The sequence below is a fragment of the Paramisgurnus dabryanus genome, chromosome 7 (genome assembly GCF_030506205.2).
Source record: "Paramisgurnus dabryanus chromosome 7, PD_genome_1.1, whole genome shotgun sequence".
Taxonomy (NCBI): domain Eukaryota; kingdom Metazoa; phylum Chordata; class Actinopteri; order Cypriniformes; family Cobitidae; genus Paramisgurnus; species Paramisgurnus dabryanus.
The window spans coordinates 27,841,180-27,863,474 of NC_133343.1; the positions used below are offsets into that span (position 1 = coordinate 27,841,180).

A 22,295-nucleotide genomic window follows, 5' to 3' on the forward strand; every position below is an offset into this window, starting at 1 on the left:
TATGCATCATATACTATATTCACCTGTCTATTTCTTACATCTGATTTCGTATGGTACAATTATGTTGTTATCAAAATAGATATGATATGTATTTATTGTGATGTTAAATACCTTCTCCCCGTATCCTCTGTTTTTGGTCATCATCTCTCTCAGTGTCTGTAGGACTTTAATACAAAGCCTCTCTTCATTCTCTTCCAGCAGTTGCTTGGTATGCTTGATCAACCTGCATAAAGGGAAGATAAGAGCGTACTCATATAATTCACACAACTAGGCATGACTATGTTGAATTATATCAAATATATCTGCTGTTTTATTTCTTAATGCATCTTCATGTTGATTCATGATTTGAATTACCCTCTTGCTCAAAGTCCCGTCAAATTTACTGCACCCGAGGTCGAAGTGCTGCAAACTAAGTGCTCTTCCACAATACAATATAGTTCTCATTTTTATCTGTATAAAAATTGCTAGTTTAATTTTGTGCCACAATACTTACTTGTGTAACTACTCATGTAACAGTCTTTAAATAGGGAAAACATGGAAGTGTTTGGTGGCTTCTAAATTCATCCCTGTTTGGATCCTAAGGAATGAATGGGGCTAGGCTAAATGCTAACACATTCACAATGCGCTGTACAAAGATTAAGTGCATGCATTGAAAAAAGATAGATATGTATTAATTCGTCTAAGTTGAGGTAAGAACATAGTAAAATATTGAAAATGGTGGTCTTTCCCTTTAAGATGTCCCCCTTAAAATCTAATGTAATTTAGCAGTGATGTAGCAATTTTGTATCAAGCACATACTTGCAGATGAATCCTCCGCTCTCACATTTGCGATGAGCTTCGGTGTGCTCGGGGAACAGCAGTTCTGGACGATGGAGAACATCCACCAGTACAGACAGCTCAGCCTGCACCAAAGGCCTTAAGCGTTCCTCCAGAGCAGAAACTATATCCTACAGCAGATTCATGCACAAATACACACACATACCATACACACTAACAAAGTAAGGCACTGAGGCAAAACAATTGAAATCAAATCAGAATTGCTAAAGAAACGGATTGTTTTTGGCAAGACAGACAAAGTAGCTCAGATCTGAATGGAAGAGAATTATAGCACTACTGCCTACTATCACTCTACATCACCTATGCAGCAACTATACCTAAGTTAGGCATCAAGTTTTTGACAAAGGTACTACAGGTATCTCTCGCTCACCTGGAGTCTTTCGATGATGTTTCGATAGTCTCTGGAGGTGCTCACAACAGAATCTCTTCGTGTAGCATTGCGGACTGTAAGTCTCCAACTGAGGGCTGTTTTTTGCACTATGTTGTTGGACTTCATGAACAAATTATTCACCTGACAGTCAAGATCCACCGGAATAGCTATAGCCCTGCCTTTAGCTATCCAATAGACAAAAATCACACACAGATTAATGGTTATATGGAATATTCAAACCAAACAATGACATTCAATGTTGCTTTTTGGCTATATATAAAAGCAAGTCGTACTGTAACCAAACCATTTGAAAATTTGTAGAAAATTGAGTCAAATTGGGTAATCTAAAAGTACCTTCACCATTAAAACTCAACGCCACAAGTGAGCGAGCTGTCTGAGGTAATATGGCCACCAGGTGATGACATTAGAGACCAAACGTGAGTTTACGCAAATAAATTACATAAAAAGTCAATGCAAAGACGCGATCAGACGCTTTATTCTACTCGAGCGAAAAATTTGCATGACATGGAGTTAAGTCCCGCGAGTTATCTAGAGCAAGTAACGCGATGCACGCATTTGGTGTGTAGATTACATACAAAGTCAATGCAAGCTGAAAATATTCAATTTGAGTGAAAAATTTGCATGACACAGAGTTAAGAATACAGAGGAGTCTAAGATGGCGCCGCTACCGGAAGGTATTTATTTTCGTTAATAAAGTTTTAAATATGGATATTTCTACAACAACACTGCGCGGATTACCCTCAGAAGACCTTTGTTTATCATCCTGGAGCCGTTTGGATTTAATTTGTGAAGGATGGACGCACTTTTTTTGGACTTGAAGGTCGTGGACCCCGTAACATTACATTTAATCAACTGAAAGATCTAAAACATTTTCTAAAATATCCGAAAATGTGTTTGTCTGAAAAACAATGGACATATGCAACTCGGACAGCTTGGGGGTGAGTAAATCATGGGTTTAATATCATTATTGGCCGAACTATCCCTTTAAAAAAGTAAACTCTAAATGGGGGACATGTTCGACTGTAGTCAGGAGGAATCTTACCCACGTCGCTCAGTACTTTGATGCAGGCCTCCACGTTTCCCTTCTGACTCGGGAACAGCCAGTTGCAGTGATACACACGAAACACTCCCTGTAGCAGCTGCACAAACACTGGCTGACGGGTCTGAGACAGAAAGAGAGAAAGAGAGAGAGAGAGAGATCTCACACACACAGTCAAAGTGATGCGCTTGAGCTGTAATGATGGATGTGATGGTCACCTGCAAGCTTGTGCTCTGATCTGAGAATGGTGAGCTGAAGAAGGTTGTGACGATGCTCATAATGGTTTCCGTAACGTAGCGCTCCAGGACAGTGTCTGCGTGCTTACGGTCGCTTGTGTTATTGCAAACCTACAAAAAGCCAAGGGGGCTGTTATATGTCAATAAGATCTTTCACCTATTATAATATGACACCTATTATAGGGCACCTATGGCTATTATGCCCATTGTTAAAATATTTAAAATAAGTCTCAGGTATGACCAGAATGTGTCTGCCCACAGATAATTTATTCAATGGAAAAAAACGCTCTGTTTTCGTGTCTGTACCTTTAAATGCAAATGAGCTACTGCTTCACACTCCCTTACCAAAAAAGACAGTGGGCACTTCGGTTAAAATACATCTAATTCCTGTGAATAGAGTCTGAGACAACAGTATCTCACTTTTGAGATATGGTGGATAACATACAACTCGCTGAGGGCTGAAGCTATGGTAATGCAGGACTGTCAGTCAGGTGCTGTGGGCGGGGCTTTATCAGTGTGATGTCACATTAACAAGAGAATCAAAACAGCATGTCTTATGAGACTGCATTGGTTTAATGGGGATTAAAAAAGAGTAAGTGGATATTTCCATTGTATGGAGGTTGTGTTCACACACTGCCAACACACATTTATGTCCACATTTACATTTATGATTTTGCATAATGAGGTCCCTAAAAAGGAATTTGTTATGAAGATTATATTGTGTATATGTGTATCATGACTCACTCTGCAGATGTCGACCAGGAAATCATCAAAGAGTTTCCACATATGATTGCTGGTGTAGATTTCCTTCATTTCAACCTCTGTATCCACATAGCAATGGTTCAGAAAGTTCACATAGGCCACCTTCACCTGAAGACACAGACACACTGGTCTTTAGAGATATGGGGTGATTTAATGAGCTAATGCAACACATTGACAACTAAAACATTCATAAAGCCAAATACACACACCTCAGGGATGCAGTCTTCATGCGTGACCACACGTACAATATCATCGAGAGGAAGCAGAGAGTTACACTTGATCTCAGTGTAGACGTTTTTTCCTTCAGTGCAAACAGCCAGCAGCTCCACCAAGTGGATGTGATACCTGCAAGTGTCGGGGTTTCTTGCTTAGTATTTTTGTCTTGAATTCAGAAAAAAATCTTACATTTAGATATTTTTTAATGATCAAAAGGACCTAAAAAATAAGTCTAGTTTTTAGACAAAAATGTCAGTTAATTTGTGCTTAAAACAAGCAAAAATAAATAAATCTGCCAATGGGGTAAAAAAACACTTAATTCAAGAAAAATTTAAGAAAAATAAGCTTACCCTACTGGACCATTTTTTTTTAGCACAAATTCACTTAAAGGGACAATCCACTTTTTTTTGAAAATCTTTTTTTCCAGCTCCTCTAGAGTTAAACAATTGATCTTTACCTTTTTGGAATCCATTCAGCTGATCTCCGGGTCTGGCGGTACCACTTTTAGCATAGCTTAGCATAATCCATTGAATCTGATTAGACCATTAGCATCAAGAGCAAAAATAACCAAAGAGTTTCATAAGTTTCCTTGAAACTTGACTCTTTTTAGTTACTAAGACCAACGGAAAATAAAAAATTGCAATTTTCTAGGCGGATATGGCTAGGAACTATACTTCATTCCAGCATAATAATCAAGGACTTTGCTGATTATATTACGCAGAGTCCGAAAATAGTCCCTTTAGTTACTTTCAATAGCAGGGGTCTATTTTTGGGCACTGCATAATATCATTGCGCTTGCTGCAGCCATGGTACATCAGCAAGTCCTTGATTATTATGAGTCATTAGAATCAAGTACAGGAAACTCTTTCTGTCATTTTTGAGTGCGATGCTAATGGTCTAATCGGATTCAATGGATTATGCTAAGCTATGCTAAAAGTGGTATTGCCAGACCCGGAGATCGGCTGAATGGATTTCAAAACGATAAAAATCTAATGTTTCACTCTAGGGGAGCTGGAAAATAAGCCTAATTTCAAAAAAAGTGGAGTGTCCCTTTAAAATGTATATTTTTTGTCTAAAAACTAGACTTTTTGTAATCTAGGTAATTTTGCTCATCAAGAAAATGCATCTTTATTTAAGATTTTTTTATATTTGTACTGAAAACAAGACAGAAATACTAAGCAAGAAAGTCATTTTTTGCAATAATGTACAATAATGAAGAAATTTTTTATATTTAGGTGAACTATTCCTTTAATAAATGTTTTCTTGCACATATAAAATGTTAGAAAGTACTGGTCTGATTGACCATAAAAAAAAGTTTATAACACAATAGGGTATATAAAACAACAAAAAAACATCTATATACCTGAGTGCACTGTTTTCATCAAGCCGTTCCCTCTCAAGGCGCATCATTACAACCAATGACTGAAAAGATGCTCGATCATTATAAAACACAAGCACATCCTCGCCTGCCGTCACAAGCTGCACAAACACACAAAAACATTTCACTGACAAAACAGCTGTCTAGTCAAATACACCATAAGTGCTTAATTTAAGTTTCATATCAATATCTGTGTTTGCCCCACAGACCTCAGCCATGACAATGTCTTGACATTTCTTGATGAACTTATTCTCGGCCTTTACGATGGTCTGCAGGAACTTGAGGTAGTGGACGCTGCGTCCGTGCGTCTCGATGCAGTGCACAAAGTGTTGCACTACACGTTCATTAATCTCACTGCACAGCTGGAAATTATTCATAAAGATGTGCTGCATGGTCACTGCCTCCAGAATCTACATACAGAGAAAGAAAAGATCAAGTGAGCAGTTTAACCCCATACACTTGTGTGTTTTCATCTGTGTGCCATCTTACCCCAGGGTTGAGGAACAGGTTAATGTGTTTGTGGAGCAGAGTTTGGTTCTGCTGGTTTCCGGCACAGAAGTTCTGCAGGAACTGATGGGCTAAAGTCATTATCTCCTGCATCTGAACATCTTCCCCCTTTAAAATGTACACAAACACACCTAACAGTATAAAACAACCAAGAAGCAATTTAGCAAAAGGATTTGATCTAAACATACGAAGACTTACGCGTACCTTCTCGTACGGGATCTGCAGCAGTTCCAAAACGACACTGTGCGCTCCCATGTTCCTGAGGAGTCGCTGCTGTTGTTTCTTGTTCTTCTTCCCTGAGATTCCCTCCAAGACACACAGTTTACTGAGCCTTAGCAAGATCTAGACATACACACACAGATGTTCAACACGCAAACGCATACATGACTACACAGAAGATCCAAATTGTTCATGAAAACACAGACTGCACCTCCTTCACAACTCTGTAGTTTGTGCTGCTGGTGCTCTCTGCTTTGGGTTTGTCTGATCTACTGGAGTTTTTGTCACCCTGTCAGAGCACAAAAGCATGTTTACGATCATAATGTTACTTCTAATATTAATTTGGTGAAATACTAACATGGCTCTTCAAGGAACATGTCCTGACCTTGTGGTGAGCTTCATTGGTGACCTCGCCAGCATCCAATCCTGAGTCGGACCCCTGTCTTTTATACACCCACAGCTCTGATTTCTCTACTATAGACCTCAGCTGGTCAAGATCTGATTTGATCTGCTTATAATTTTCCACGTCCTGACTCGTCACCAGGAGCTGAACCTGAGTGAATCAAACGGAACATTTGCTTTCTTTCCAAAAGTAGATTTGAAAAATATTTTCATAAAAAAATGAGAAGAAGAGCTCGGCCGTGCCAACGTCTGCAAGTCAGGCAGGGCGCGATTACCCAAACCACACCCAGGCTTTGAGGGTCAAACGCGCTCGGCGTGGTTTGATTGGGATAATGTGAGCGTGCCCTAAAACGTTTGCACAGTACTGTATATACTGTATTCTAAATGAAGGGGCCCTGCATGAAAACTGACTTTTTCCATGTTTAAGTGCTATGATTGGGTCCCCAGTGCTTCTATCAACCTAGAAAATTTGAAAAATATCAACCCATTAACTTAGTTTTGGTAAACCATTCTCTACAAGCACATAAAAAAGGGGTTGAAATTTGGCTCTCCTTATGATGTCATAAGGAGCTCTTATTATTATAATAATACCACCCCTTAATCTGCACTATCCAACCACAGCACTGCCATTTAGTGCGGAGAGAAAGAGAAAGAGAGAAAATAATTCACAGTTTAAATTTCAACAAACCACCATCATTGTGATCAGTGTTTGCACTTCATCAGCTCATTTGCATTTTAAAGAACACACCCAAAACGGCACATTTTTGTTTACACCTATAAAGTGGCAATTTTAACATGCTATAATAAATTATTTATATGGTATTTTGAGCTAAAACTCCACAAATGTGCTCTGGGGACACCATAGATTTATTTGACATAAAAAAGTCTTGTGACATGGCCCCTTTAAAATTTTTCCAGGTTCCTGTGTTTTATTCATGTAAAGCTGCTTTGAAACAATGCGACAATGCAATTCTATATAAACACAATTGAATTGACTATGTGCTTACATTAGTATAAAAAAAGGTATAAATACCTGCTTGAAGGCCTGTAAGACCTCCTGTCTTTGGCTGAAGTGTCGAAAGAGGAGATGTAGGGCTCGTGATACCAATGGAGGATAATCGTGCATGGTCAGGTGCAGAAGGACTCTCAAAAACGTCCGGCCTCCGTGATCATCAAGGTCCAAAGGAGTCTTCTCCTCACTACAAACACACACACATACAAACATGTACACAAATGCACTAATGAACATAATGAAAGTTCATCACACAACTTTAGTACTTACCTTCCTCCAAAAATCCCTTCTGCCTGCTCCTCGATGTGCTCAAAGTCCAGTGCGCCTTACAAAGACAGAGGTCATTCACAAAGCACTGTACATGACTTGATATAGTACAGTAACAACTCGCATTACCTTGAACACTGGCGGGGGTGTCTTGGTTTATAGTCGGATCTGTTTGAGATGTGCTCTCATCAAACTCTGTCTTAAAGATGCATAGCAGACAAGAGATCCTGTAGTCCAGGCGTACATTCAAAATAAACTACATACATGACAAGGGAGAGAATATGGCTATAATAAAAATATTGACTTCTTCATAACATCGTGTTTTAGTTATAGACTACAATGTCTTTTGACACCTGCAGGATCTCAATGATCTTGAGTTTGGTGTCCATCACCAGTATGTCTTGTTTCTGAGGTTCAGTTTGGGTCTTAACTTCATCTCTGTTAGGAGGGTTGTGAGTCGTAGATGGCAAAAACCCACCGCCCCTCAACACCACCTGAGTCATCAGCTCTCCTACCCCGTGGATGGACCTCATTACATTACTGCCTATAGACGAAAAAAGCTTTTGTTTATTTTATCTGACCATGTGTCATGCATGACTTACCCATAACTGGAAAAAAAAATCTGACCTTTGCCAGGATCTCTATCCAGCTTAATGGGGAAGGGGGTGCTGATATGGACACAGTCCAGGATGGCCAGAAGGATTTTTGTCAACCTTAGCAGGTCGCTGAAGTTATAAAAACCAAAATAGATAAGGTTTCTTGCCAGGTTCACCACCTATAGCACAAACAGTAAAAAAGTGTGTTAATAAATACACCGCAAAACAAATGAAGAGTTTGGTTCCAAAACGCGATAAACAGCATTTAAAAAAATGAGTTACCGCCAAAATCAGTATTGTATCAGGTCAGTATTAAAAAGTAAATTCTTAATTTTACGCAAAATCCAATATCCGCTGTGTTATTTTGGCATCTTTTCACCCTTTTTTCCCAAAACGCAATAAACGGCAGTCCTCCTTTTCTGCAGAATGCAATAAATCCGCTCAACAAATCACAGCGCAACATTACACGCATTGTATACAGCAATGGCGGGGCGTTAAAAACACACAAATTCCTAGTTTTCCTCATCTTGTACTTTGTTATCAACCAACAAACAAAAACAAAATAATACTTTGATGGCATTGATAAACCTGTGGTGGTTTTCTGTGACGGGGAAGAAACATAAGCCATCAAAATTTTACGCAAGAGGTACTCAGGAGACGGAAAATGCCGGCTGTAGCTTGTTCACAGGACAGCATCAAGCTTCTGTCATGCTAACACATTGACCCCAGAGGATCTTATGAAAAACTTTTTATTATTTTACTCGAAGCCAACAAAAATCGAGCAGGACCAAAATATTTTACAGCTAATCGGTGTAAAAAAAGTTAAGCGACGACCTGCCAAGTATAACTGATGAAATGACAATGTTCTTAATATGACAAATTAAGTATTTTGATTTATGTCATTAATGTTTTTTTATCAGTGTATACCACTAGTCAACTAAATGAATATAACATGGTAAAGATGAATGCACATTTATATATTGATTCAATAGATTTATAGCATTTTGAAAAAAAAACTTGTCATGGATTTATTGCATTTTGTGGAAAAAATAATTCGATTTTAAAATAAATCTTTGAAAATCTAATTATGGATTTCAATTTTTTTATGGTTTTACAACCTAAATATGCTATGTGAAAATTTGTAGCAGAATTTAGTGGTTTTCATCTTGTCACTTTCTTGGTATAGAAAACACGTTTTTACCGAAATTAGCCAAAAATGGATTTATTGCATTTCGGAACCAAACTCCACAAATATTTGTCATGTTTTACAGTAAAAAAAAATGAGTAACACACCTCAAAAGTAAGCTTATTTTTCTCCTTGTCAGAGAACGGGAAACTCTGGCACACAACATCCCGCAGGTAATTCTCCACGAACTCCATCGTCTGCGAGAAGCGCTCCTTCACCTCATCACGTGATGTTCCATCATTATCGTAACTAGGAAAATACAGAAATCCGATCACCTGTCACTCACAAAAAACCCCACATAAGTTGACAACCAAGTGAATGACTTACTCATCAATGGCAATTTGTGAAGGGATTTCAGACCACAGTCGAGCATATTTGACAGGTGTCACCTGTTCCTGAGGGTCACGGTCTACATGCATGTGCAGCATCATACGGCAGAAAGAAGCTCTGAGGTCAAAGGGCAAATCTTCGTCTGACATGCAGCGCAGGATTAAATCCACATCCAGCTGTGCCGAAATCTTGTTAATGGCCAAATACTGTCGATCCAGACACATCCGTGCAAATAAATTCAGCTGATACCTGACAAAAAGATATTAGTATTCCAGTACTGTTCAGAATATATCTGTGTGTATGCACATGCACACTAAAGTTCAAAAGCTTAGGGTTACCTCTTTATTTGTGACGTGGCTATGAAATCCAGGCTGAAGATATTAATTTACATAAGTTACATAAGTTATTTTTGGGCCATTTTTGATAGACTGTATTTAAAGCGTCCACAACACACACTGTTTCTGCATATCTGATGTTAATCTAAAGTAGTATTTGCAGTAGTATTACATCCTTCATATCTCCAAAGAGTCTTTAGTTTTATCAGATTTATAAAAGACAGATTAGCTCCACCGATTCTTTTCTGATAACATATGAAAAAATCAGGAAGGAGGAGTTACGAACTGCAGGAGGAGCGAGTTACGAGTCAACTTTATACAACACTGACTGGATAACTGATGATTCACTACATGTTCATGTCGTTTATATAATATGAACTTACGGGCCTATTTCCAAAATAACACAGAAGTCTTACTTACTGCAAGCAACTCATGACCCGGCTGGGACTTTTCGATGAAATCCAGTGCTAAACAAACACACGCTAAACTTTGCTGCTAATCCGAATAAACAAACTATATCTATTGTTTCCATAATGCTGGATTTTTTCTCCTTACATCCAAAAACACACTTCTTCTTTCATGCCATTGTTGAGTCTTGTTATAAAATAAAGATGTCATGTAAAGTGATGCCTGTAACTAAGCGTCCTCAGTTTTCACTCTCCCGCTGATTGATGTGTGGGCGTACTTTTCCAGGGGAAGCGTCCATAAAAAAAGTGATACGTATGGCTTACCCCTAAAACAGCTGGACCCGTATTAAAAAAAAACTTGTATGAACCCTGGCAAAGTGCATTTGGCACAGAAACACTTTTTAACACGTCCAACTGCTTTTTTGACACTTTGCATTTGTTTAGCATGAGAAAACCAACTCTTAAACTTAATTAATAAGTCAGAACGCATAAAATACCATTGAACCCCCCTTTAAGGAGACAATAGGACAGTACAGGGTGTAGAGAGGGGTATGGGATCGACAAAGGACCTCGAGTCAGGATTTAAACTCGGGTCACCGGAAGTGCGTCTGCACCATATGTCGGAGCACTGTTCACTTGGCTCCGACTATAAATGTACTCTTGGCATTTTATCAACCAGCTTCTTAACGTTGGACTTTAAATCAAACAGCTAAACAATTATTTTAGTCAAGTGAGCCTAAATTTTGGAACTTTAGTATAAAACATAGGTGTATGTGCGTGCATACCTGTAATAATTAATAACTTCATGGTCTTCTTTTTGTCCTTCTTTGGCATCTTGTGCCAGTTCTCTAATGCTTTTGCTCTTCACCTCTCCTCTGCTGTCTTTCCAGAACAGCCAGACCTCCTCTTCATCTTCCTCTTCTTCCTCAGCGGTCTCACCGAGCACCGCTCCTGCCACTTCGAATCGCGACAGCACCAGCCTGACACACAAACACAGACACGCATTGGCATTTCTTTCATTACAAGGGCTTTCCACTGACTTCTATATTCTTTTATGTTAAACTAACAATATTTAATATCTCCTAACTCTCAATTAAGATCACATTCGCTGGCCTTATCTAACATAGTATTATACTATGTACACCAACTGAATAAAATGTGCAATGAATAACAGAAGGTAGGGGCTGTACTTGGTGTCAATAAGGATGTCTGCATTGGCTGGATCCAGCACAGCATTACAGATGAGCTCTTGGGTAACCGGGATGGACTTATTCATGGACACACACAGATCTGATAAGTAGTCCAGGAATCTAGAAAAACATACAACTTGATCAGTCTATCATTAACATGACAAATTACATGAAACATTTTAATATATGAAGACCTTTTATGGAGATAAATCTGGTATCTATTTACAAAACACACACACAAACATATAAACACAGACCTTGGCTCTCTGTTCTTGCGTACCAAGCTGACAAATGTATCTATCTCAGCTGCTGTGATGTGTTTCTCCAGAAGCTTTCTGTTGTTGTGCAGAAGGGCTGTGATGGTGTCTTCAGCAAGCACATCATATCCGATCTGCTTCTGCATAAAGCGAAACTGTTTTGCTATGTACTCCTATAGAAAAAGAGTAAGAGAGTTTTCTTGTGTAGCCATTTACAAAGTTGACAGGTATTGTAAAATCTTAGATTTTATTAGTTATGTAATATAATTCAGGCTTTATTTTTGTAGATGCATTGGTGTATTTTAGTTTAAATTGGAATTTCATAGCGTTACCTGATTTTTGCGATAGTCCTGCTGTGAATGACGCAGGACTCTATAGCAAAGGCGACAAATGTGGCGGAAGGGGGCGTGACGTTGGTCGGCAAGCTCCTCCAATCGTAGCATAGGACCATCCCCACCGTCAGTGAATGGGGCCTGCAACAGCTTGAATATCTGTGCAGTTACAACAAAGAGGAAAATGATAAACTGTAGATTTTGGGACTAGAATCTGATCATCTTAGATGAGGAAAACCATATATGCCTGTTTAAGTATGTTCTGCTCTCTCATGAGTTTCTGTCGCTCTCTGTTTGGCTTGTTGACTGTGATCTCCAGCACGTCTTGAGCACTGCTGGGAATGTCCACCACAAAATATACCAGATCCTCCAGCAATTTTGTCACTGACCTGTGTGTGAACAGAAACATGGTGTGTTTGTGTGTGCGTGGAAAGAAGGAAAGAGAGGAAGGCAGGATTAAGGGAACGAAGAAAAGTCTGATGGATAGATGATTGATGTGAAAGAACAGATGGTTAAATGGACAAATGGATGGAAAAATAGATAGATGCTTGAAAGGATGAAAGAAAAGAAGGAAGGAAGGATGGATGAAAAAATGACAGATGGTTGAATAGATAGATGGAAAATGAAAAAAGAATAAAAGGAGAGATGGATGTATAGATGGACAAACAGATTAAATTTTTTTTGGATTAAACAATAGATGGAACATGGAAGAATGGGTGGGCCGATGGATTAAAAGATAGATGAAGGAAGGATGAATGAATTGATAGAAAAAGATGAACAGATAGATGAAACAGATGGATTAATAGATGCATATAAAAATGATGAAAGGACGGAAGGATGGATGGAAAAAGGACAGATGGATAGATAAATAGATGGAGGAAAGAAAGGATTAATGGATACAAGGAACAAAAGAAAGACTAAAGGGTGGATGAAAAATGGAAGAAGGAAAAATTAATTTAAAAGAATAGATGGATGATAGACAGATTAAAAATAGATAAAAGTTAGGATGGATGGATGGATATTAAAAAACAGACTGATTGAAAGGACAGAGGGATGGATAAAAAAACAGATGGATGAAAGGATGGTTGCAAAAATTACACTTGGATGGATGGAAAAAGGACAGATGTAAAGATGGATGGATAGAAAAAAGACAGATGGTAAAAGGACGGGATGGATGGACAAATAGATAAAAAGGAAGGAAGAAAGAAAAAACTGATGGATAAAAGGATAGATGGAACATACATGGAATAGATAGATGGAACATGGAAAGATGGTTGAAATAAAGATAAAACGAAGAACAGATGAATGATAAATGATGGAAAATAGATGGAGGAAAGAATGAAAGGAATGATGAATGGATGGAAAGAAGAAAAGATGGACTGAAGGATGGATAGATGGATGAAAAATGGATGAAAGAAAGGATGGACAGATGGAAAAAGAAAGATTGATGAAAGGATACATGGATGATGGAAGAATGAAAAAAGATGAAAGGATAAAAGAAAGGATGGATGGATAGATAGATGGGAAAAAATATAAATGGATGAAAGGATGGATGGAAACATAAATGGAAAAATGAAAAAAGAAAAGATGGATGAAAGGATAAATGGAACATGGAAGGATGGATGAATGAAAAATGATGGAAAATAGATGGAGGAAAGAATGAAAGGAAGGATGAATGGATGGAAAGAAGAAAGGATGGACTGAAGGATGGATAGATGGATGAAAAATGGATGAAAGAAAGTATAGACAGATGGAAAAGGAAAGATTGATGAAAGGATACATGGTTGATGGAAGAATTGAAAAATAGATAAAAGGAAGAAAGGATAGATGGGAAAATACAAATGATGAAAGGATGGATGAAAAAGGCAAATGCATTAAAGAAAAGATTGAGAAACAGACTAAAAACAGACTGCTGAAAAAGGATGGGTGAAAAAATAAAAACAGATAGATGAATGATGGATAGAAAAATGGAAGGAAAAGGACAAATGGATAAACAAATTATGAATGAAAGGGAGGATAAATGGTTAGATAGAAAATGGAAAGATGAAAAAAATGATGGATGGAAAAATGACATATGAATTAATTAGTGGTGCAACGGATCGCAGTTGATCCGTGATCCGTACGGATCACGACCCACGGTTCGGCTCGCATGTGATTCGCGGATTAATACGCAAATTTAAATAGGGAAAGTTTATCATTTGTAAGTGTTATAAAGGTTTGCAAATGTTAACATTCAAGTGATTTTAAACAGTTTAACTGCAAAACGGCGCTAAAGTGATCAGTTTACTTTACGCACAAACGCACACGTGCGGTTGAATGCGTCCGGTCCAGCTCGAGTCAGACATCATCCTTCAAAGATCAGAACTCTTGATGTTTAAATTTCAGAGAGTTGCGCTACTCTCTCTCATACTGTAGTGTATTAAAATACATTTGGCTAATAGAGCAATGAAAAACAACGTAACGTTTTTATGTGGGACGACTGTAATGCTGCGCCGTCTGTAATTCGCCCTCTGTCTGTGTCTGTGCGCTCGTTTAAGGGGACTCGGTAGTGCACAAACAGAGAGATGCAGTCTGTGCATATTTGGTCTTAAAGAGACAGTAAGCTCAATTGACCTACTTAAGTCTGTGTCATTAATGTTAATCAAAGAACCCAAGACAAAGAGAAAATCACTTCTGAAGCTTTAAAAAAATAATAATTACATTTAATTAATACAATAAATGCAGTGTTATTATTCATTTGATTTCTGTAACTTATGATTTTAGACCTTACTTAATGTGCAACCTTGTTCTTTTTATAAATGTTTGTAATTTCTTGATTTGTTATTAGAATTTTCCCATACTTTTTTTTGCTGATCCGAAAAATGATCCGATCCGTGCCTCAAAATCCGTAATGTGATCCGAACCGTGAGTTTTGTGATCCGTTGCACCCCTAGAATTAATGGATGGATGGAAAAAGGACAGATGAAAAGATGGATGGATAGAAAAAATATAAATAATGGATAAAAGAAAGTATAGATAGAAAATAGACAGATGCATGAAAAAATGGATTGATGGAAGCTCTACCTCCTCTCATTTTGGGTTATGGTGCCCTTCTCAAGTTTAGCGGCAATTGAAGCTAATACTTTACTGGCATCGTTGGCAAAATCCAGATCTCTGACCTCTGCTGGAGACACTGGCACTATGGCAAACGCCTCTTTATCCTCTTTCAGAGGAGATGTTCCTATCTGATACACAGAGGGACACATTTATTAGTGGACAAATTTGTTGTAGCCCAATCACAGTCGCACAAAGACAAAAACTCACTCTTAGCATGACTGGTTTCTCTTCGTCTTTGTCTATTGGCTGGTTGGTGCTATGGACCCATGTATTTGTGCAAAGATGCCGGAGTCGAACGTACGAGTTTCTGATAAGCACAATCCGCACGTTTAATAAAAGTTTACTTTATTAGAAGAAGTCACATGCGGCAAAGAAGCGATAATCTCTCTTTACCTCGGCACAAGCGAGTCTCCCCCTCTCAGAGTAGTGGGGTCCAGCTCAAAGATAGACGAGATATCATTGCCATCAGGAACAGAAACCAGCGTGTACATAACCTTATCTTGAGGGTTACGGGGACGTGCCCGCATCACTTCCTGCTCGGAGTCCAGCTGTGAGGCGAAAGAGGAACAATGGATAAACAGATAACATCATAGCTCATTTGGTTCTGTTATTTAAATTGACAGCATGTCCTATGTGTTTTCTAATAAGATAAAGGGAACTCCTGTGGGGAAAATGTGGCGAACATCCCAAAACGTGTCCTCCGCTCTATCAAGCTCTCTATATAAACATAACTATGTTTGATTTATGCCACTTTTGTGTTTGTGCATGTCTGTGAAGTCTTATTCAGCGCGCCATGTCAGTCTAACCTCTGCGGCAAGGTAATGGCCGGTCGCCAGGTGTTTAAACCTGAAGAGACTGTTCCAGTAGCCCGCCCCACCTCTGCAGGGATCATGCTGAACAACCTGCAAAAAACATTAAGCACCTGCTGAGTTTCCCAAACCGATATAATCACATGCTCGAAAAACAATTATCAGTCATCCTTTCCATTACAAATAAACATCTGGTAAACTTCACAAAATTATAAAAACACAGTCCTGAACTGACCTCCACCTCCCATAGTGCTTTGCTGCTGGTGGCAGATGTCGCGGACTGCCGTCCGGTGGTGCGCAGGAAGACGTACTGTTTTTTTCTGTGTTCGTCGCACGTCAGAAATTTCTCCTGCTCGGCGTGAAAGAGCCTCACCACATCACCCTGATGACACATACAATATTGGTTTACAGTAGGGACGGGTCAACTAATAGTTTTGAAGTTTAAAGTCACAATGAAATTAAAATAAAAACGTTTTTGAAATATTGTGTACAAATGACTTATCTGTGAGGTTAAAAATTCATGTGCCCTCATAATATTTAAAGCTGCAGTCCGGCACTTTTTTAGGTTTGAAAATAGCCATAACATTTTTTGGGGGGAAATACATAACCAGACAGTGTTCAAAACTATCTGCTTGCCTTAGCATTCAACACGGTAGGCTTGTAATAAAGACTTTAATTCCAGTGGTACTGGTGGTGATTTTCACGGGAAATTCGAGCATGTCTTTGCGTCATTGCGTGCACACAAAAAAAGGAGACCCGGCTAGTAGGTTATATTGCGTGTGAGGATGAAGGAGGTGGATATTTATAGCCTTTCTCACAGCACTTGGTGAACATCTGTAGTGCTTAGTTATATGAAAAGATGTAAATGTGTATAAACTGACTGGCATCGCGTCACGTGCAAACAACAGCGCAATGTATGGAATCATATTACAGCACACACTTAAAATATCCTGTAGTGCAGTTACTATCAAGATAACATAATAGCGAATGTAATACACGACATGTAGAGAAATACAGGCCATGCAAGTAACGTATCCTCATTTATAAACAATACATCCACGGACACGGGTAACTTACACAATTGACGTGTATTAAGAATATTACATGACAGCAAATATAAATGAAAATAAATGACTTACTTCAGGAATATTATCTTCCTCCAGTCGATCTTCCATTGATCTGTAAAGTTTCCCACTGGGATAAATACGCAGTATTTAGTCTTTAAATCGACGCTGTGATTGACAGATTCTCCTCATTAAATTGTGTTCATCCGTACTGTTTCGTGCCGATGTACAGCCCATGTAAAGTTGGTAATTCTGCGAAAAGCTGCAATTGCAGATTTCGAACAGAGATGGCGACAAAAAAGAAAAATGCCGGACTGCAGCTTTAATCAAAAATGCTAATCTCCTTCCCTCCTCGAAATGATCTCTCTTTACTTCCGGAGATAAGGAATAGCACGAGAGTGGGCCCAGGAAAAGATTGCAGTGATTAGCAATTAGCAACATGGCCAACCTGGCGCAACTTCCAACAATCCAATCAATTCCCAACGGACGTATTCAAGTTCAAGTCCCGCCCTACCATTTTTTTCATTTTTAGAAGCCGTTTTACTTGAAAAATATGTTGGTGAAAATAAGACAATCGCTACTTCTGTTTCATTGTGACCTTAAATTATGTTTTTTTTTATGTTTGTAGGATATGTGTGTATAACTTACACCTTTCAAGACAACCTCCTGGTTGTCACTCCATTTCATGAAGAGAACAATTTTCCAACTTGTGGTGCAGTTCACTGAATTTACCTGTTTGGATAGTTTCACAATTTAATTTTGTATGTGTATTATTATTTTTTTATTATTTAAATCGTATGTGTAGTGAATCTCATATATCACCCTGAGCCACAAAATCTCAAGGATCAATTTTTTGAAATTGAGACTTGTACATCACCTGAAAGTTGAATAAATTAGTTAAATTAATAAAACTATTTGAAAATCTGGAATCCGGTGGTGCAAAAAATCTAAATATTGAAAAAAGAAATCGCTTTAAAATTTTCCAAGTCCTTAGAAACTGCACTCACTCACAAAAATAACGTTTTGATATATTTGCGGTAGGAAATTTACAAAATATTTTCATGGAACATGGTTTTGTGGTCCAGGGTCACATATTATAAATGATTAACCTGATTTATGCATGAAAACATAATTTTATCAGTTCAGTATATCAGTAATAAATCTTAGACACACAAAACAATTCCTAAACCCTGACTCATGTATATGTTTGTGTGTGCAGGCTTTTACCTCATTGCACCCTGGATTATCTACAAGCTGATGGCTACTGGCATGAAGCGGCTGTCCAGCATTGACAGGATTTAATACAACCTTATCTCCGATGACCACCTGAAATAATTAACACAAAACATCACTAAACATAACCAGTGGGCGACTTCTGTCTCCATATACCATATTTTCCGGACTATAAGTCGTATTTTTTCATAACGACTTTGTTCAGTACAGTATAAACTCACAATACCTTAGCATTATATAATTAAATTCACATCCAGAACTGCATCATACTTATTATCTCCATGATGTCGGTGTAAGATGTACTCACATTGTCTCCTATAGAGCGGAGCTTGTAGAAGGGCTGAATGTAAAACCAGGAACCTTCATTTCCAGCAGCATCCAGTGTCACACGCATAGCATTTTTCTCCAGGAGAGCCGGCAAGCGCTTATTCACCGTCAGATATTTATTGCTCTTTAGATGAAGAAGCTGTAGAGATGTTCACCCACACACACAATTTTTAATTTCTTTTTTTATAGGTGTGCAAATAATCAACCATAAAGTATCTACAGACAGAAATAAAAGAATAACAGTAACATTTGTTTACGTTTCGGTTTGTTTTACCTGGATGACATTGCCGTACTGAATAACTGTTCCCAGAAGCTTTTTATTTTCAGAGTCATTTTGTTTCTTCTCTAAATCAGCAGCATGCTAAAGAAAAAAATATATTTAGCAAAATGAAATGACATCATGTGAGAAAAGGCTTTGTCTCAACACCTAGTGGGATGCCTGCATAGTTTGGTTTGAAAAAGGGTGCTATTTATTATTAGATTCATGATGATGACAGGACATAATAATGAGAGATAGGGGAAGGCAATCAATATTTGTTGCAAGCAGAAGTATCTCACATGAACACAAAGTCATAACCTAAACCACAGCTCTAAACAGATCTTGTAATGACTTCATGTGGCCATTTTTAGTCTGCAGAAAGCTAAGTGCCGCTAAAGAGAGGTTAATAAACAAAAGGTGATGAACGTTCTTTCAAAAACTTTTTTCCAGCTGTGGTGTTCGTACTCGACGACACATATTTAACGCTGTTCAGATCTGCAGAGCATTCTCCAGAATCAATTTAATTTACGAGCAAGTCTTCGGTAACATTTCTTTGTTTTGTGTATATATAAGGCATTTGTTTGTGTCCAGCCCTGGCTTCAACCAGTTTTCATTCATAGACGTACAGGCAGGTTCGGTTAAACACAAACACGTAAATCCAACTCACATGGAGTTTGTTGAGGAGAACTGTATCTGTGGTGCTGGTTCCTCCAGGTTTGGCAGCTTTCCAGAACTGTTTCTGTGCCGAATATCTGTTCATCGGACATAGTCTGAACAGACAGTCTACAGAAAGAGAGAGATAAAATCGCATTTCATCCAAGCACAAATAAACAACACAAACAACACTCATTACTCGTGCAACCATACAAACACAATTGAAGTGTTTTAGACAAAAACTCTTAAATGATGAGGATGACAAGGTGATTATTAATGATAGGAAAATGTACAGATAAAGTAGCTAACTTTTGGGATTCCTGGGGAACAAACATAAAATATATAGCCGGAATGTGAAGTCTGCAAAATGCATAAATGTAAAATTATTATGGAAATCAGTATGTAAACTCAACTGAATTGTGTCGCGCCACTGAACCCATGACACTTGTCAATTTTGGCTCCATGCCTTTACAACTACAGGGGAAGCTTCAAAAAGTGACCAAAATGCACCACATATTCCAAATAATTTATACGGGCAAAATAATTTTGGGTATAGCAGAAAAGTATTAGTTTTAGATGCTGAAAAAAGTTGCCCTTATAAAGTTAAAGGCTTTAAAAAAGGCAAAGAATTACATTTCCGAGACTAGTGGGGTTGTTTGTTTATGTAACTGATACTGGAATGGTTACTGAAAATGATTATTATCTGATATTAAGTCCAAAAAAACTTTATATGAGCACAAATTAAAATGTATCCACTACCCAAAATTAGAGAAAAGATAGCAAATGCACAAACACACTGATAAGAGCTACAGTACAGGGAGAAAATTGAAAATGCACTTCTTCATTCCCGCATAACTCCAGTCTTACCAAATAAGGAGAGAGGGGGAGTCAGTGAAAGAGAGAGAGGGAGGGAGGGAAAGAGAGCAAAAGAGAGAGAAACTGTCTGTTCTCTGTTTCTAGTTTCTGGAGATTAAGCTGATAAAACACCAAAGACCTTTTGGGTTGGGGTCAACGGAGGAATGTACGTAGATAGACACATAAACACATGCACTCATCTGATGACCTAATGGACCAATTTTTTTTCAATTTCCGAAGAAAATCAATGGAGTTTGCTAAAACAAAATCTGCTTTGATATGCAACTAATATATTCTAGGTTTTAAGCACTATATATGTTATGCTAGGTGGTTGCCATTTGGCCCAGGTCAAAAGAGCCTGGTTTATTGGTTACTCCTTAACTTCATTGGATTCTTTCTATTTTTAGTCCACTGACTAAGTGAACATCGTAACTAAAATCAATTAGAAAAGCAATCACGTAACCTTCTTTATAAGCCATCTGATGTCACATGAAGAATAAGTTAAAGATGACAGTTAGGCTTTGGTTAAAAATGCTTGCGCCACTAATAAGGAAACAAACTTTCAGTTCCCTATTGGATGTTCATCGTTTTAATATTCATTCATCCATGCAAAAAAATATTAAGTCTTCGGTAAAATGGTGGGACGAATAACATGTACACATATAGAACAATGGTTGTAAAAGAAAATGGACATGCCTCCATTTTGTTTTGGAGTGTGTTTATATTTGAGGGAAATAGTAGGCATTCCTCTCTAGTGGGGCTCGAAGAACATCAGGCTATTATTTCTCTCTCTCTCTCTCTCTCTATTTATTACACACACAAACACACTTTGCAGAATAACACTGAGTTTATTTATAGCAGGATCACATTGCAGAGATAAATGCACCTGAAACATAGTAATAGATTAACTTAAAGGACAAGTTCAGTATTTTACACTTAAAGCCCTGTTTTTAGATTGTTTATGATGAAATACATCGGTTTTGACTGAAATTTGGACACATGATGCTGGGCCGAGAATTTTGGGGTGTTTGTTCTATCACCTCCCACCTCTACAATGGCTGTATAGGTGCACTGGAACAATCCTTCCTAAAATGCATTAAACTTTCGTTTACAAAGACGTGAAACTCACCGAGTGGTCACTTATATGCTCACACAAAAATTGCTGCAAAGACGCTTTCCAACAGGTGTTTTACCATTCGTTGTAAACTTGTGGACCTATTTTTCCGAACGCCTCACACCCGTACATTCTTCCGTTGAGAGCTTGAATAATAAACACTCCAGCCCAGTTGGTGGCGATAATCCGCCTTTGCCAATTGCAAGAATACAAACAAAGTTCCCGGCGGCAGAGTAAGCGCCAATCTCATTTCTCTGTCTTACCCCTTTCCCCTTTGTCTTCGTCTTCCCCTTGCCCCTCGAAACCGAGTAAAGGGGAAAGGGGTAAGACAGATCGTTCGTCTAAAAATGAGACACCACTCGATTACCGTTTGCGTCACCTTCCCTTGCCGCTAACTGGCTGCTACGTAAACAGACAAGCGTTGACAAACATAGAAGATTCCGTTGTCTCAGGTTGTGGTATCGATTGCCTGAGCGGAGCTCAACAAATAGCGCATAACTTAGCTGCTAGCTAGCGCCTTAACTAGCGATTCAAAACAAAAACAGTACAATTAAAACCGCTTGAACATTTTATTAAAAGTATCATAAAACATGAGTGTCACAATATAATCTCAATTAAACTGCAGAAAATAACGTTACTTTCATTTGTGCGACTCCTTGACAGTTCGACGTTCATCAATAAAATGTCTTGATGTCGGCTCTCCTGAGATATTCCTACGTTAACGTTTACCCCTCTCTTTCAAGTGTGGTCCTTATCACACTTCGTTTCAAGGGCTATGTATCCCTACGCCTTGGCCCTAGCCCTTGATCAAACTGAGAATTGAGACACCACTTCGCCTCACATGAACGCGCAAAACCGAGGGGAAGGGGTAAAGGGAAGGGGTAAGACAGAGAAATGAGACGCACCCTAATACCGTACCTCACAGCACATCTAATACAAGTAAATGGAGTTGGACAAAACTACGATAAAACCTGTTGGATTGCAT

General features: G+C 38.4%; 1 protein-coding gene across 3 annotated transcripts in view; it reads right to left on the reverse strand.

Annotated features, from left to right (window-relative positions):
• The window catches only part of itpr1a (inositol 1,4,5-trisphosphate receptor, type 1a), a 54,009-nt gene that overhangs the window by 17,752 nt on the left and 13,962 nt on the right, over positions 1–22,295 (reverse strand). For all 3 annotated transcript variants that reach the window (XM_065272745.2, XM_073815213.1, XM_065272746.2), the window contains exons 4-38: positions 19,355–19,470; positions 18,703–18,789; positions 18,409–18,567; positions 18,096–18,194; positions 17,517–17,600; positions 16,040–16,186; positions 15,802–15,897; positions 15,389–15,543; positions 15,203–15,302; positions 14,963–15,123; positions 12,147–12,288; positions 11,900–12,058; positions 11,568–11,740; positions 11,311–11,430; positions 10,906–11,100; positions 9,376–9,627; positions 9,156–9,297; positions 7,894–8,041; positions 7,620–7,810; positions 7,396–7,522; positions 7,270–7,324; positions 7,021–7,186; positions 5,971–6,138; positions 5,797–5,874; positions 5,571–5,708; positions 5,349–5,474; positions 5,069–5,269; positions 4,845–4,960; positions 3,475–3,610; positions 3,248–3,373; positions 2,486–2,614; positions 2,271–2,391; positions 1,208–1,392; positions 799–947; positions 112–223 (exon numbers count right to left, since the gene is read on the reverse strand). In XM_065272745.2, coding sequence (XP_065128817.1) covers positions 112–223; positions 799–947; positions 1,208–1,392; positions 2,271–2,391; positions 2,486–2,614; positions 3,248–3,373; positions 3,475–3,610; positions 4,845–4,960; positions 5,069–5,269; positions 5,349–5,474; positions 5,571–5,708; positions 5,797–5,874; positions 5,971–6,138; positions 7,021–7,186; positions 7,270–7,324; positions 7,396–7,522; positions 7,620–7,810; positions 7,894–8,041; positions 9,156–9,297; positions 9,376–9,627; positions 10,906–11,100; positions 11,311–11,430; positions 11,568–11,740; positions 11,900–12,058; positions 12,147–12,288; positions 14,963–15,123; positions 15,203–15,302; positions 15,389–15,543; positions 15,802–15,897; positions 16,040–16,186; positions 17,517–17,600; positions 18,096–18,194; positions 18,409–18,567; positions 18,703–18,789; positions 19,355–19,470 — 4,859 coding nt within the window. The remainder of the gene's footprint in view (positions 1–111; positions 224–798; positions 948–1,207; positions 1,393–2,270; positions 2,392–2,485; positions 2,615–3,247; positions 3,374–3,474; positions 3,611–4,844; positions 4,961–5,068; positions 5,270–5,348; positions 5,475–5,570; positions 5,709–5,796; positions 5,875–5,970; positions 6,139–7,020; positions 7,187–7,269; positions 7,325–7,395; positions 7,523–7,619; positions 7,811–7,893; positions 8,042–9,155; positions 9,298–9,375; positions 9,628–10,905; positions 11,101–11,310; positions 11,431–11,567; positions 11,741–11,899; positions 12,059–12,146; positions 12,289–14,962; positions 15,124–15,202; positions 15,303–15,388; positions 15,544–15,801; positions 15,898–16,039; positions 16,187–17,516; positions 17,601–18,095; positions 18,195–18,408; positions 18,568–18,702; positions 18,790–19,354; positions 19,471–22,295) is intronic.